This window comes from Heteronotia binoei, chromosome 4, assembly GCF_032191835.1.
Source record: "Heteronotia binoei isolate CCM8104 ecotype False Entrance Well chromosome 4, APGP_CSIRO_Hbin_v1, whole genome shotgun sequence".
NCBI classification, from domain to species: domain Eukaryota; kingdom Metazoa; phylum Chordata; class Lepidosauria; order Squamata; family Gekkonidae; genus Heteronotia; species Heteronotia binoei.
This window is the reverse complement of record NC_083226.1, coordinates 7,102,950-7,115,902: the sequence shown is the minus strand read 5'-3', so window position 1 is coordinate 7,115,902 and position 12,953 is coordinate 7,102,950. Positions and strand designations below refer to the sequence as shown.

The following is a 12,953-nucleotide window of genomic DNA, read 5'->3' as shown; positions in this document are numbered from 1 at the left end:
TCTCAAAGAAAAAGATACCATCGTTTACCTCCATGCATGAGAGGAGATGGATGGAGCATGACAGCAGGGTCAGATGATTGCTCTTAACACTCCACAGTCAAGAAGGATATTTATTTGTCTCACCGTTTTCCCCTGGAACTGAATCAAAACAACGACGACCTTATAAACATAGCTTGTTATTCCCGTTTGCATCTGTTGAAACATTTCATTATATTATAAGCTCGTATGCTAATTGGCTGTTCAGCCTCTCCTTATATGTATGGACTGGTAAGTTTCATCTCATTACGTCTGAGGGAGCGTGCATGCACATGAAAGCTCACACTTTGAATAAAACTTTGTCGGTCTTAAAGGTGCCACCGGACTCCTCTGGCTTTTTGTATACTTGAAGTTGGCTACTAAAGCAAAACTTCTTCAGGTTCTGCTGCATCTGTGTACCTGCTCCTTGGGGGTTCCTGGAACTCTGACTGTTAGAGACCTGGATAAGTGGCAGCAGGGGTCGTAGGTGGTGGAGCTCATTAGCATATGCCACCACCACCCCAGCCAAAAGCAACCCAATGCAAGAAAGGAGAGCCCCAGGAGAGCGAGGTCTGCTTGGGCTGGCTACAGATCCAGCCAGCCCAAGCAGGCCTCGCTTGCCTGGGGCTCTCCTGGGTTGTCTACCTCCCCACTGTCAAAAGGCCAGCAAGCGACCTGCTGCCCAAAATCGCATCAGAAGAGGAGAAAGGGTGGTGTGGGCTTCTCCAGGGGTTAATGAGGGCTGCTGGGGGTGTGGCAAAGCCCCTGGTGGCTGGCTGGCTGCCCACACTCCTCATCCAGGGATTGTTATGCAGCTGCACCTACTGTTCAATGGACAGGGTAGGTGGGGAGGAAGAGGGGGAACCCTCAGAAAGGTTCAGGAGCTGCACTCCTGTAAGCTCCTGCTGAATCTGAGGCCTGAGTGGCAGTATTTCCGAGCATGCACAACCATGGCTTCTTTTTGGTGACGGGGGTGCAAAGTCCCGGAGAGGCAGGCAGTAAAGAGAGCTGCAGTTGTGTTGGATCCTGACTAAGTTGGCCGTTTCCACTGAACTCCCACCCCCTTCCTACTGCAGACCCCCCACCTTGTCATTCCTCAGGGTCTCTCATCCCCAGGAGCAGTGTTTTATGGAGTTTACTGCGGGGGAGGGGGAGAGATGTGTGCAGAAAGTTCCATTTGGCCACTGGGAGATTTGATCTAGATCCATCCCTTTGTTTCTTGGTAAGCAGCCACTTCAAGACTGCAGGTTGGTTTCTTTCTAAAAACGTCTCGTAGAGATCCTTTTGAATATGAAATGGGTTCTTTGAGACGCCTCTTTTTTTAACCTTCTCACTGTTTTTCTTCTTTTCTTTTTACTTATATAAAGTACTGCCTGACGCATGACGTGGATAATAGAAAAGCCCAGGGCTTTTTTTTTGTGGCACGAACTCCTTTGCATATTAGGCCCCACCCTCCCTGATGTAGCCAATCCTCCAAGTGCTTCCAGGGCTCTTCTTACAGCGCCTACTGCAAGCTCTGGGAGGACTGGCTACATCAGGGAGGTGTGGCCTAATATGCAAAGGAGTTCCTGCTACAACCCCCACCCCACCCCGGAAAAGCTGCAGAAACTGAGACATGGCCTTGAAGTATGTATTCGTTGTTTCAGGAAATAAAGAAGTTCATCAAAAGTATGTCTGAAAAGATCAAGAAAACCAGAGACAAGTATGGCATTAATGACAATGGAACCACTGAGGTAAATCCCCTTCTTTGGCTGTCTGGTAGTAATATTTTGCAGAGGAAAGCTGGGCCTTTTTGCGGGTGTATCTGTGTATTCATAACATATTCCTTGCGTTCTCACTAAGAGCAGTCCCAGAGGCTTTCTCTTTCCAATTGAACTGTACAGTTGTATTTGTTCTGCAACGGCCTGTCTTCTCTGGCTTGGGAAGCTTGGTGGGTTTAGAAACGGAATTTGTGGGTTTATACTTCAACGGAGTTGGTGGTTCTTACTACCTATACAGCAGTTGGAACACAATCGGGGTCAGTCATTTTAACTCTTCTTGGGTTCCAGAGGAGATGAAAGGAATGGAAAGTGTAGTTCAAGTATTTATGCAGATGTGCCCAAGGCCGTTGAGTAGGTTAGCTTTATTGGGGTAAATATATATATATATATATATATATATATATATATATATATATATATATATATATATATATATATATATATATATATATAATTTGACTTGGAAACATAGAACCTTTATGTGGTATCCCCAGTCCTCCACATTTTCCAGTTAAGAGTAAAATACTGTCCAGACAAATTACCCAGATGATCTGACTCCAGTGGTAACAAGAGAAAGACATTTTACTTACAAAAGTAGAAGCACTTCTTACATGACATATTCATGTATGTTCATGTAATTTACTGTGAACGGATTAACTTAGGTTAACTTGCTACAATTCCAAGCCCAGGTAAGAGAAAGGTCCCGTATAAGATGAAAACAGAAGGCAAGCAACAGGCAAAGAGGCTCAGTATCTAACCCATGAGAGGGTGGGCACCAATGTTCCCTCTAAGCTGCAGAGGCTTGTGAGCAAAAATTCTACTTTGTGAGCTTACAGGCATTAAAGTTGTGAGCTGCTGCATCAATGAGTGTGCTCTGGGGTCATCCTTCCTGAGCTGAGGCGAAAATGTGTGAGGTGGAGGCTAAAAATCTGTGAGTGAGCTCATGCTAACTCAGCTTAGAGGGAATGCTGGCGGGGACAACTGCCAAATGTACCCCAGTGAGAGAATTCTCCTAAACCCTTTTCCTCCGAGATCCTCTTGCATGCAGAGTTACAATATCCAACAAATTTAACTTTTTTTAGTGTGTGTGTGGGGGGGGGAAGAGATGCCACTTGAAGCACTCTAGCACTTGTGTACGTACACCAACAAGATTTCTTTAAAAGGCTTGTCCTTTCTCCAGAATGCAAAATCAGTGTCCCAATTTCTCTAGAACAGGTACCAGAAGACAAGGGGCAACCTCTGCTAAATATATGGAACGACACCATACCACTGTACTTTGCAGTCTCTTCCACAGCCCCCCATAAAGATTCCTATATGTTGTCATAGAGGAGACATTTTTAAAATTTTGTTTAGGCTCTTGTACCTTAAGTTCGTGTTAAGAGCCAGGCTTTCAAAGAATTTGAGGATTTTGAACTGGAAGGCAGAAATTGAGGGTAAGAAACCGGAAGAGTAGGGGACAGTAGGCAGAGAAAGTGGAGTGAATTTGTGCAGAGTACGGAAGGTACTGAAGGTAACTGCCCTGACCTGGATGGGCCACTCTAGCCCAATCTTGGAAACCAACAGACTCCGCCCTGGTCAGTCTGTTTATTGGTCAGTATTTGGATGGGAGACAGTCAAGGGAGCCCAGGGTAGCCACCCAGAGGCAGGCAGGGGCAAGCCATCTCTGAACGTCTCTTGCCTTGAATCCCCAGGCGGTCACCATCAGTCAGGTGTGACTTGATGGCAAAACAACAATTAAAAAAAACCCCAACCCTGCAAGTTTACTGTATCTTTACTAGATCTTTTTTTTGTATTATGAGTCACCTTCATCCTTACATTGGCCAGTGAGACTTCCACGATAACAGATGTCATTTCTAGATCTGCTCTGCTGAATGACTGTTCCTGACAGTTCTGGTTCTGTATTGGTTTAGCCATGGGTCTTGTACCAATTGGACCGGATTACTCCAACCCAGCTGGAGAAGTTTCTGGAGACCTGTCGAGAGAAGTACATGAGGTATGAATCCTTCTTGGAGTGTTGGCTTAGATTCTTTTCTCTCCTCACTTGACCCCCCCTCCCCCACTGGGAACCACCGGCTGGGAAGCAGGCGCTTGACTTGATTGGCCAAAGTTGAACAGAATCCTCGAGTTGGAAGGGACCTCCAGGGCCATCTAGTCCACCCCCCTGCACAATGCAGGAAACTCACAAACACCTCCCTCCAAATTCACAGGACCTTCTTTGCTGTCAGATGGCCATCTAGCCTCTGTTTAAAAACCTCCAAGGAAGGAGAGCTCACCACCTCCTGAGGAAGCCTGTTCCACTGAGGAACTGCTCTAACGGTCAGGAAGTTCTTCCTAATGTTGAGCTGGAAACTCTTTTGATTTAATTTCAACCCATTGGTTCTGGTCCTACCTTCTGGGGCCACAGAAAACAATTCCACCCCATCCTCTAGATGACAGCCCTTCAAGTACTTGATGGTGATCCTATCACCTCTCAGCCTCCTCCTCTCCAGGCTAAACACCCCCAGCTCCTTCAACCTTTCCTCATAGGACTTGGAGGGAGATAAGGGAAATTGTGAGCTGCTCTGAGACTCTGAGTGGAGGGCGGAATATAAATCCAGTCTCGTCTTCACCATCTTTGTAGCCTTCCTCTGGACCCGTTCCAGCTTGTCTATATCCTTCTTAAAATGTGGTGCTCAAAACTGAACACAGTACTCCAGGTGAGGTCTTACCAGAGCAGAGTAAAGCGATGCCATCACTTAATGTGATCTGGACACTATACTTCTGTTGATACAGCCCAAAACTGCATTTGCCTTTTTAGCCACCGCATCACACTGTTGACTCATGTTCAGCGTATGATCCACTAAGACCCCTAGATCCTTTTCGCACATACTACTGTTAAGACAAGTCTCCCCCATCCTATAACCATGCATTGGATTTTTCCTACCTAAATGCAGAACTTTACATTTATCCCTGTTAAAATTCATTTTATTGATTTTAGCCGTTTTCCAGCCTGTCAGGGTCATCCTGTATCCTGTTTGTCGTCTTCTGTGTTTGCAACCCCTCCCAATTTAGTATCATCTGCAGATTTAATAAGCGTTCCCTCTATTCCTTCATCCAAATCATTGATAAAGATGCTGAACAAAATTGGTCCCAGGACAGATTCTTGAGGCACTCCACTTGTCACTCCTCTCCAAGAGGATGAGGAACCATTCACAAGCACTCTTTGGGTGTGATCTGTCAACCAGTTACAGATCCACCTAACGGTAACAGGATCCAAACCACATTTCAGCAACTTGTCAACAAGGATAGTATGTGGAACCTTATCAAAAGCCTTACTGAAATCAAGATAAACGATGTCTACAGCATTCCCCTGGTATAAGGAAGGAAACTGGGGGGAATGTCTCCCCTTCCCAAAAGGGGCATGAAGGGCTGAACATAAACGGCTTGTGATTCGGGGCTTTCTGGGATTCTCATTTTCCTTGCTTATGTGTTCCTGTTTCTGGGTGTTCTCCTGTCCCACAGGTGTTTTGATCCCTCTAGTAGTGTAAGGAAAAGCCCCCTACTTTTCATACACATGGACATCGTGATCACCAGTGTGGTTGCCAGGGTGCCTGGAGTTTTGACTCGCACACATCTGCTCTAAGAAGTGGACTTTGCTCACAGTTTCTAAGGCTTATGTGGATACTATAAGCCTCAGCTTTGCAATAGCATTCTACATCTCTGGATGGGTGTTAGCCAGAACTACAGACGAGCTTCTGCAGTAGTTTTATCTTGATAAAGGGAAAGGTAGTCCCCTGTGCAAGCACCAATCATTTCCGACTCTGGGGTGATATTGCTTTCACGTTTTCATGACAGACTTTTTACGGGGTGGTTTGCCGTTGCCTTCCCTAGTCATCTACGTTTTCCCCCCTAGCAAGCTGGGTACTCATTTTACTGACTTCGGGAGAATGGAAGGCTGAGTCAACCTGAGCCGGCTACCTGAACCAGCTTCCACTGGGATCGAACTCAGGTTGTGAGCAGAGAGTTCAGACTGCAGCACTGCAGCTTTACCACTCTGCGCCACGGGGCTCGTTTCATCTCGATACAGCACCAGTATTTTTAAACTAGGTTTTAATTTGTTGTTGTTTTAATGTCTATTTTAATGTTCCGGCTGCAATGCCACTGAGGATGTTCTCCGCAGCTGAGAACGAAACGTCTGGAAGGAAAACTTTCTCCAGTAGAACACGGCACTTGATCCCGAAAGATTCTACAAACCCTAATGATGTTACCAGCCGTGAAAACCTGAAATCTTTGATAATGTCTATTTTGTTTTAAGATGCTTGTTCGCTAGCCTGAGCCTGCTTGCAGGGAGGGTGGGATATAAATGAAACGAAATAAAATAAGCAGGCAATTTGATATTACATCCTTTTATGTCAGCGTATCTGCAGATTTAAGCGGCAGGTTTTTGTGCTGACCAGAAGGCAATGAATATGGAATTGACCACTAGAGGGAGCCAAACACATGCAGAACAGCCTCCCCCCTCCACTAAACAGCAGGAACACACAAGCAAGGGCCGTGGGGAAGCCCTCAGTCGGGTGCCCGTGTTCCTATGCCATAGCAAACTTGACTTTGTTTCAGGTTGGACAACCCCAGCTGGGCTTGGTAGGAGAAGAGGGGGACGTTCAGGCCTGACAAGCAAGCTGCCCTGGCGTCCGTCCCAGCTTAGCACAAGGTCTGATTCGACTGCTTTATTCTGTTGTTGGAATTCCTGTGCTGTTTTGCAGGACCACAAAGATTGGAAGCAGCAGCAATAAAATACTCAGAGGAAGAAGGCTGCAGATTTATACCCCGCCCTTCTCTCTGAATCAGAGACTCAGAGCGGCTCACAATCTCCTATATCTTCTCCCCCCACAACAGACACCCTGTGAGGCGGTTGGGGCGGAGAGGGCTCTCCCAGCAGCTGCCCTTTCAAGGACAACTCCTACGAGAGCTATGGCTGACCCAAGGCCATACCTGCAGCTGCAAGTGGAGGAGTGGGGAATCAAGCCCAGTTCTCCCAGATAAGAGTCCGCACACTTCGCCACTGCACCAAACTGGCTGAGGAAAAGAGGCCTGGCATGGAGGCACCTAATGAATCCACCTTGCTGATTGGTGTTTGGCTGGAAGGCAGCTGGGAAACATGGCACTCTAGAGAAGAAGGGCATAATACAGAAATAAGCACAAGCCGTTCAGTTCAGTCCTCTGCTGCTGCATGAGAATTTGGAATCTGTCCCCAGCTCACAACTCTCTGCTTCCTCCCTTACAAAATGCAGTTTCTGCGCGTAGAGTATTAGTAATGCTTATTTCCAGGGCTGCATTCTCTCCCAAGTCTACCAGTAAAGCTATTTATAAAGACGCTCCGTTGTGAACCAGTTAACATCTGTGCTGCGAAATCTGGAAGGAAGCTTATATTGCAGGGGAGGCAACCCCTGCTCCGGACTCTGGTGTGGAAGGGTGTCTGGGGGGGGTGTGGAATTGTTTTTGTCATCATGTCAACTGGAAAGGACGTTACCTCCATTTCTAAATGGAATTAATCCTGATTCCAACATTGGTTTTTGGAGGCTGAAGGAGAGCGTTACTGGGTTTTCCCCCCCTGCTGGAAGAGAACAGCACTAGGCTCGAGGCTGTTGACACACTCTGTGTTGGAGAAGGTCCACTGCATGCTGTAGGACAGTTCAGCGGGATCTAACGAAGGGTGACAACTGTCCTCTGATCTGCCTTTGGCTTCGTTGTGTAAGGTCTCTCGCTGTTGTGTCTCAAGAAACACCTCTGGAAACGCTGTGTGAGGGCGGCTGATAAGTGAAATGGAAAATAGCAGGGGTGGAATTCTAGCAGGAGCTCCTTTGCGTATTAGGCCACACACCTCTGATGGAGCCAATCTTACAAAAAAGAGTCCTGTAAGCGCTTGGAGGATTGGCTACATCAGAGGCGTGTGGCCTAATAAGCAAAGGAACTCCTGCTAGAATTCCACCCCTGGAAAATAGTAGTCTGTTAACATTGGGATGGCTTCTCCCCCCCCCCCCGCCCCCCCCAAAAAAAATCTCAGCAAAAGACAAAGCGCCAGTGAGCTGAGTCTTAATTTAGGCGTCTTCTTTGACAGGAACGTCACTGAAATCTCCACTTAATAAAATAATAACGGGCCTTTTGTGAGTGAAGGATCTGCTCTTACGGCTAGGGCATGTGCAAGCCAAGAGGGATGAACACATCGAGGTTAGGAGCAGGAGAGAACCATGTTCTACTAAAGGATAAATTAATTATGTGAAGTTGTTTCCGAGCAATGCTGAAACCCTTTGCAGAATATACTTCTGAAAACTAGATGCAATAAATGCAGGATGCCTCATTATCTTCAGTGCTTAGCACTACATAGTTTATAATGTACAACAAACATACTTGCAGCTTGCAATATACATTTACATAAAGGCAATTGCCAATTTACAGTCGAATGAAAGAGTGCGCTCAGAACGAAGACTCCAAAAGGTGCAAAGTCCTGACGGATGCGAAGAAGCCTCTCCGAATCAGTAGTGATGTTGCCAACGAAGTCAAGGTTACTTTGCAGAAAATTAAGGCAATGTCTTTATACGTGTAGCTGATATGAAGTGCAGCTGATAACACGTCCCCTAGGTTTACAAAGCATGTTTCGGTGTCAGCCTTCATCTGATCATTCATCTGAGCATAGCCAGCTTCAAGAGGGGATTGGATAAAAGTATGGAGCAGAGGTCCATCAGTGGCTATTAGTCACAGAGGGAGAGAGAGAGTGTGTGTGTGTATTTTGGCCACTGTGTGATACAGAGTGTTGGACTGGATGGGCCATTGGCCTGATCCAACAGGACTTCTCTTATGTTCTTATGTGACACAGAGTGTTGGCCTGGATGGGCCATTGGCCTGATCCAACATGGCTTCTCTTATGTTCTTATGTGACACAGAGTGTTGGACTGGATGGGCCATTGGCCTGATCCAACAGGACTTCTCTTATGTTCTTATGTGACACAGAGTGTTGGACTGGAGGGGCCACTGGCCTGATCCAACATGGCTTCTCTTATGTTCTTCTGTGACACAGAGTGTTGGACTGGAGGGGCCACTGGCCTGATCCTACAGGGCTTCTCTTATGTTCTTATGTGACACAGAGTGTTGGACTGGATGGGCCATTGGCCTGATCCAGCATGGCTTCTCTTATGTTCTTATGTGACTCAGAGTGTTGGACTGGAGGGGCCATTGGCCTGATCCAACAGGGCTTCTCTTATGTTCTTATGTGACACAGAGTGTTGGACTGGATGGGCCATTGGCCTGATCCAACAGGACTTCTCTTATGTTCTTCTGTGACACAGAGTGTTGGACTGGAGGGGCCACTGGCCTGATCCAACATGGCTTCTCTTATGTTCTTCTGTGACACAGAGTGTTGGACTGGATGGGCCATTGGCCTGATCCAACATGGCTTCTCTGATGTTCTTATGTGACAGAGTGTTGGACTGGATGGGCCATTGGCCTGATCCAGCATGGCTTCTCTTATGTTCTTATGTGACACAGAGTGTTGGACTGGATGGGCCATTGGCCTGATCCAACATGGCTCCTCTTATGTTCTTATGTGACACAGAGTGTTGGACTGGATGGGCCATTGGCCTGATCCAACAGGGCTTCTCTTATGTGACACAGAGTGTTGGACTGGATGGGAAATTGGCCTGATCCAACATGGCTTCTCTGATGTTCTTATGTGACAGAGTGTTGGACTGGATGGGCCATTGGCCTGATCCAGCATGGCTTCTCTTATGTTCTTATGTGACACAGAGTGCTGGACTGGATGGGCCATTGGCCTGATCCAACATGGCTTCTCTTATGTTCTTATGTGACACAGAGTGTTGGACTGGATGGGCCATTGGCCTGATCCAACAGGGCTTCTCTTATGTTCTTATGTGACACAGAGTGTTGGACTGGATGGGCCATTGGCCTGATCCAACAGGGCTTCTCTTATGTTCTTATGTGACACAGAGTGTTGGACTGGATGGGCCATTGGCCTGATCCAACAGGGCTTCTCTTATGTGACACAGAGTGTTGGACTGGATGGGCCATTGGCCTGATCCAACATGGCTTCTCTTATGTTCTTATTCACTTCATATTATCTGGAACCAATGCTCACAGCAGTATAAGTGCAGTCAGTCAGTTTCTCCGAAGGGCATTAGCGGTTCTTTAGGGTGCCAGCCCTGGGGCCATCCTCAATTAAAGAAGGCTTCCCGTGTGGTCAGAAAGCTGGCTTCGTTGATAGATAGAACAGGAACCTTTGGGGTGGCCAGTCCTTTACACCTTATCTAGGGCCGTTAAGCAGCCCGCCAAAATCTCAGTGCAAAAGCCTGTGTAAAAGCATTACAAATTAATTCCCACCATCACCTTATTCTCACTAGACGCTGTGCAGCTGAGCTGTCCCCGAAAAGATAGACATGACCTTGAGGTGCCAACGTACTTCCTTCTGCAGGGCTGAAGTGATGGACTGAGCAGGGCTGGAGCAAAGCAAGTAAAGTGCACCCCCCTTCATTCTTAAGATCAGGGGTCCTCAAACTACGGCCCGCGGGCCAGATGTGGCCCGCTGAGGACGTTTATGCGGCCCGCCGGGTTATGGCAAAATCAGACCAGAAGTGACGTTCGACCTAAACTCGCGTTAGCAACGCACACTTCCAGCACTGGGCTGAGGCGGCGGAGACAGAGTGTGAGGTGATACCAAGGTGAGGTGAGTTCCCAGGCCGGGGTGTGTGGTGTGGGGAAGGGAGAGAGATGCAGAAGATGGAGAACTGACGGCCCGCGGCCTTGTACAGTAATGGCAGTCCGGCCCTCCAACAGTCTGAGGGACAGTGAACTGGCCCCCTATTTAAAAAGTTTGAGGACCCCTGCTTAAGATCTTCAGTATACAGAAATAGACCAATGGCAAGGGCCTTGACACAAGGTTGCCAATCTGCATGCAGCACCTGGGGATCTCCTGCTATTACAGTTGGCAGAGATCAATTCCTCTGGAGGAAACAGCTGCTTGGGAAGGTGGACTTTACGGCATTGTCCCCCACCAAGATCCCTCCTCTTCCGAAACCCTGCTCGCCCAGGCTCTGCCCCCAAAGTCTCCTGGAATTTCCCAGCCCAGAGCTGGCAACCTGACTTAAGATCTTGACACAGATGTTTGCTTTTCCTGTATTTTACCTCTTGATGTTAGATGGTTGATCTAGAATCGTAGAATCCTAGAGTTGGAAGGGACCTCCAGGGTCATCTAGTCCAACCCCCTGCACAATGCAGGAAACCCCCTAAATTCACAGGATCTTCACTGCTGTCAGATGGCCATCTAGCCATCTGACAGCAGATCTGTTTAAAAACCTCCAAGGAAGGAGAGCCCAGCACCTCCTGAGGAAGCCTGTTCCACTGAGGAACCGCTCTAGCAGTTAGGAAGTTCTTCCTAATGTTGAGCCGGAAACTCTTGATTTAATTTCAACCCATTGGGTCTGGTCCTACCTTCTGGGGCCACAGAAAACAATTCCACACCATCCTCTATATGACAGCCCTTCAAGTACTTGAAGATGATCAGATCACCTCTCAGCAGCCTCCTCTCCAGGATAAACATATGTTTTATTAGAGAGTGAAATAACAGTAACTTCTGACCAGGGCGATTACCTAGGAGACTTTGTTGTGTTTCACGGCAAAGGAGGAGAGGACAAGGGTACTCTCTGGCTTCCAGATGCCACACTTTGTGCTGTCTCCCATGGAGGCAAAGACAGCCCTGCTAGGAGAAGCTGAAGGCAACAGGGGAAAAGGAAGACCTAACATGAGATGGGCGGATTCACTCAAGACAGCCTGGCCCTCAGATTGCAAGAGCGGAGGAAGGCTGTTCATCAGGGCTGTGGCTATGGGGGGTGAGCAGTCAGGTGCCCCTGACCTTTCCTCCCTCCCGCTGCTACCACCATGGGGGCGGGAGCTGAGAGGCTGGGGGCTGCCCCCTCACCCCCATGGCTTATCCTGCACTGTGCAGGGGGTTGGACTAGATGACCCTGGAGGTCCCTTCTAACTCTGTGATTCTAGGAAGGGTACCTACGAGCAGCCACTGTTCCTCTCAGCCCTTTAAATGGCATGGGAGGGACAGCGGCTGCTCCTGGGTACTGATTTCAGTTTAACATAAGAACATAAGAGAAGCCATGTTGGATCAGGCCAATGGCCCATCCTGTCCAACACTCTTTGTCACATAAGAACATAAGAGAAGCCCTGTTGGATCAGGTCAATGGCCCATCCAGTCCAACACTCTGTCACATAAGAACATAAGAGAAGCCATGTTAGATCAGGCCAATGGCCCATCCAGTCCAACACTCTGTGTCACATAAGAGAAGCCATGTTGGATCAGGCCAAGGCCTATCCAGTCCAACACTCTGTGTCACATAAGAGAAGCCATGTTGGATCAGGCCAGTGGCCCATCCAGTCCAACACTCTGTGTCACACAGTTGCCAAAAAAAAATTATATATATATACACACTGTGGCTAATAGCGATGGACCTCTGCTCCATATTTTTATCCAATCCCCTCTTGAAGCTGGCTATGCTTGTAGCTGCCACCACCTCCTGTGGCAGTGAATTCCACATGTTAATCCCCCTTTTGGTGAAGAAGTACTTCCTTTTATCCGTTTTAACCCAACTAATCAGCAATTTCATTGAATGCCCACTAGTTCTTGTATTGTGAGAAAGAGAGAAAAGGACGTCTTTCTCTGCTTTCTCCATCCTGTGCATAATCTTGTAAACCTTTTATCGTATCACCCCGAAGTCGACGTTTCTCCAAGCTAAGTTTAAATCATGGGGGAGGGAGGGGGTGGCCCCCAGCTCTCAGCTTTCACCCCATGGCCCCTCCATGGGTGGGGGGTGGCGAGAGGGATTTTCAGGTGCCCTGCATCGGGCACCCTGAGTCACGGTGGGTAGTGGAGCTGTTCTGCGTTCCCTGACTTTTTTACATGGCCCCCTCCCCAGTTTTTAAAATCCTGGCTACAGGCCTGCTGTTAACGATAAGCTATTTTGAAGGCCACTAGGTGGCGCTTCACACCCACGCACAATGCCCAACTGAACTTCTTTGTTTAATCCAATAGATGGACTTTGTCTACAAAGGCTTGTATTCATGAGCAGCTCATCCATGAACTGTCTGAACTCGGAGCTGGGAAAGGCCTAAACCTAAAAGCAT

The 12,953-nt window shown here is 47.8% G+C and overlaps 1 protein-coding gene across 1 annotated transcript in view; it reads left to right on the top strand.

The window, feature by feature from the left end:
- Positions 1–12,953, top strand: part of POLR3A (RNA polymerase III subunit A) — a 97,316-nt gene that overhangs the window by 66,399 nt on the left and 17,964 nt on the right. Inside the window, 2 exon segments of the mRNA XM_060236725.1 lie at positions 1,662–1,748; positions 3,686–3,768. Coding sequence (XP_060092708.1) covers positions 1,662–1,748; positions 3,686–3,768 — 170 coding nt within the window.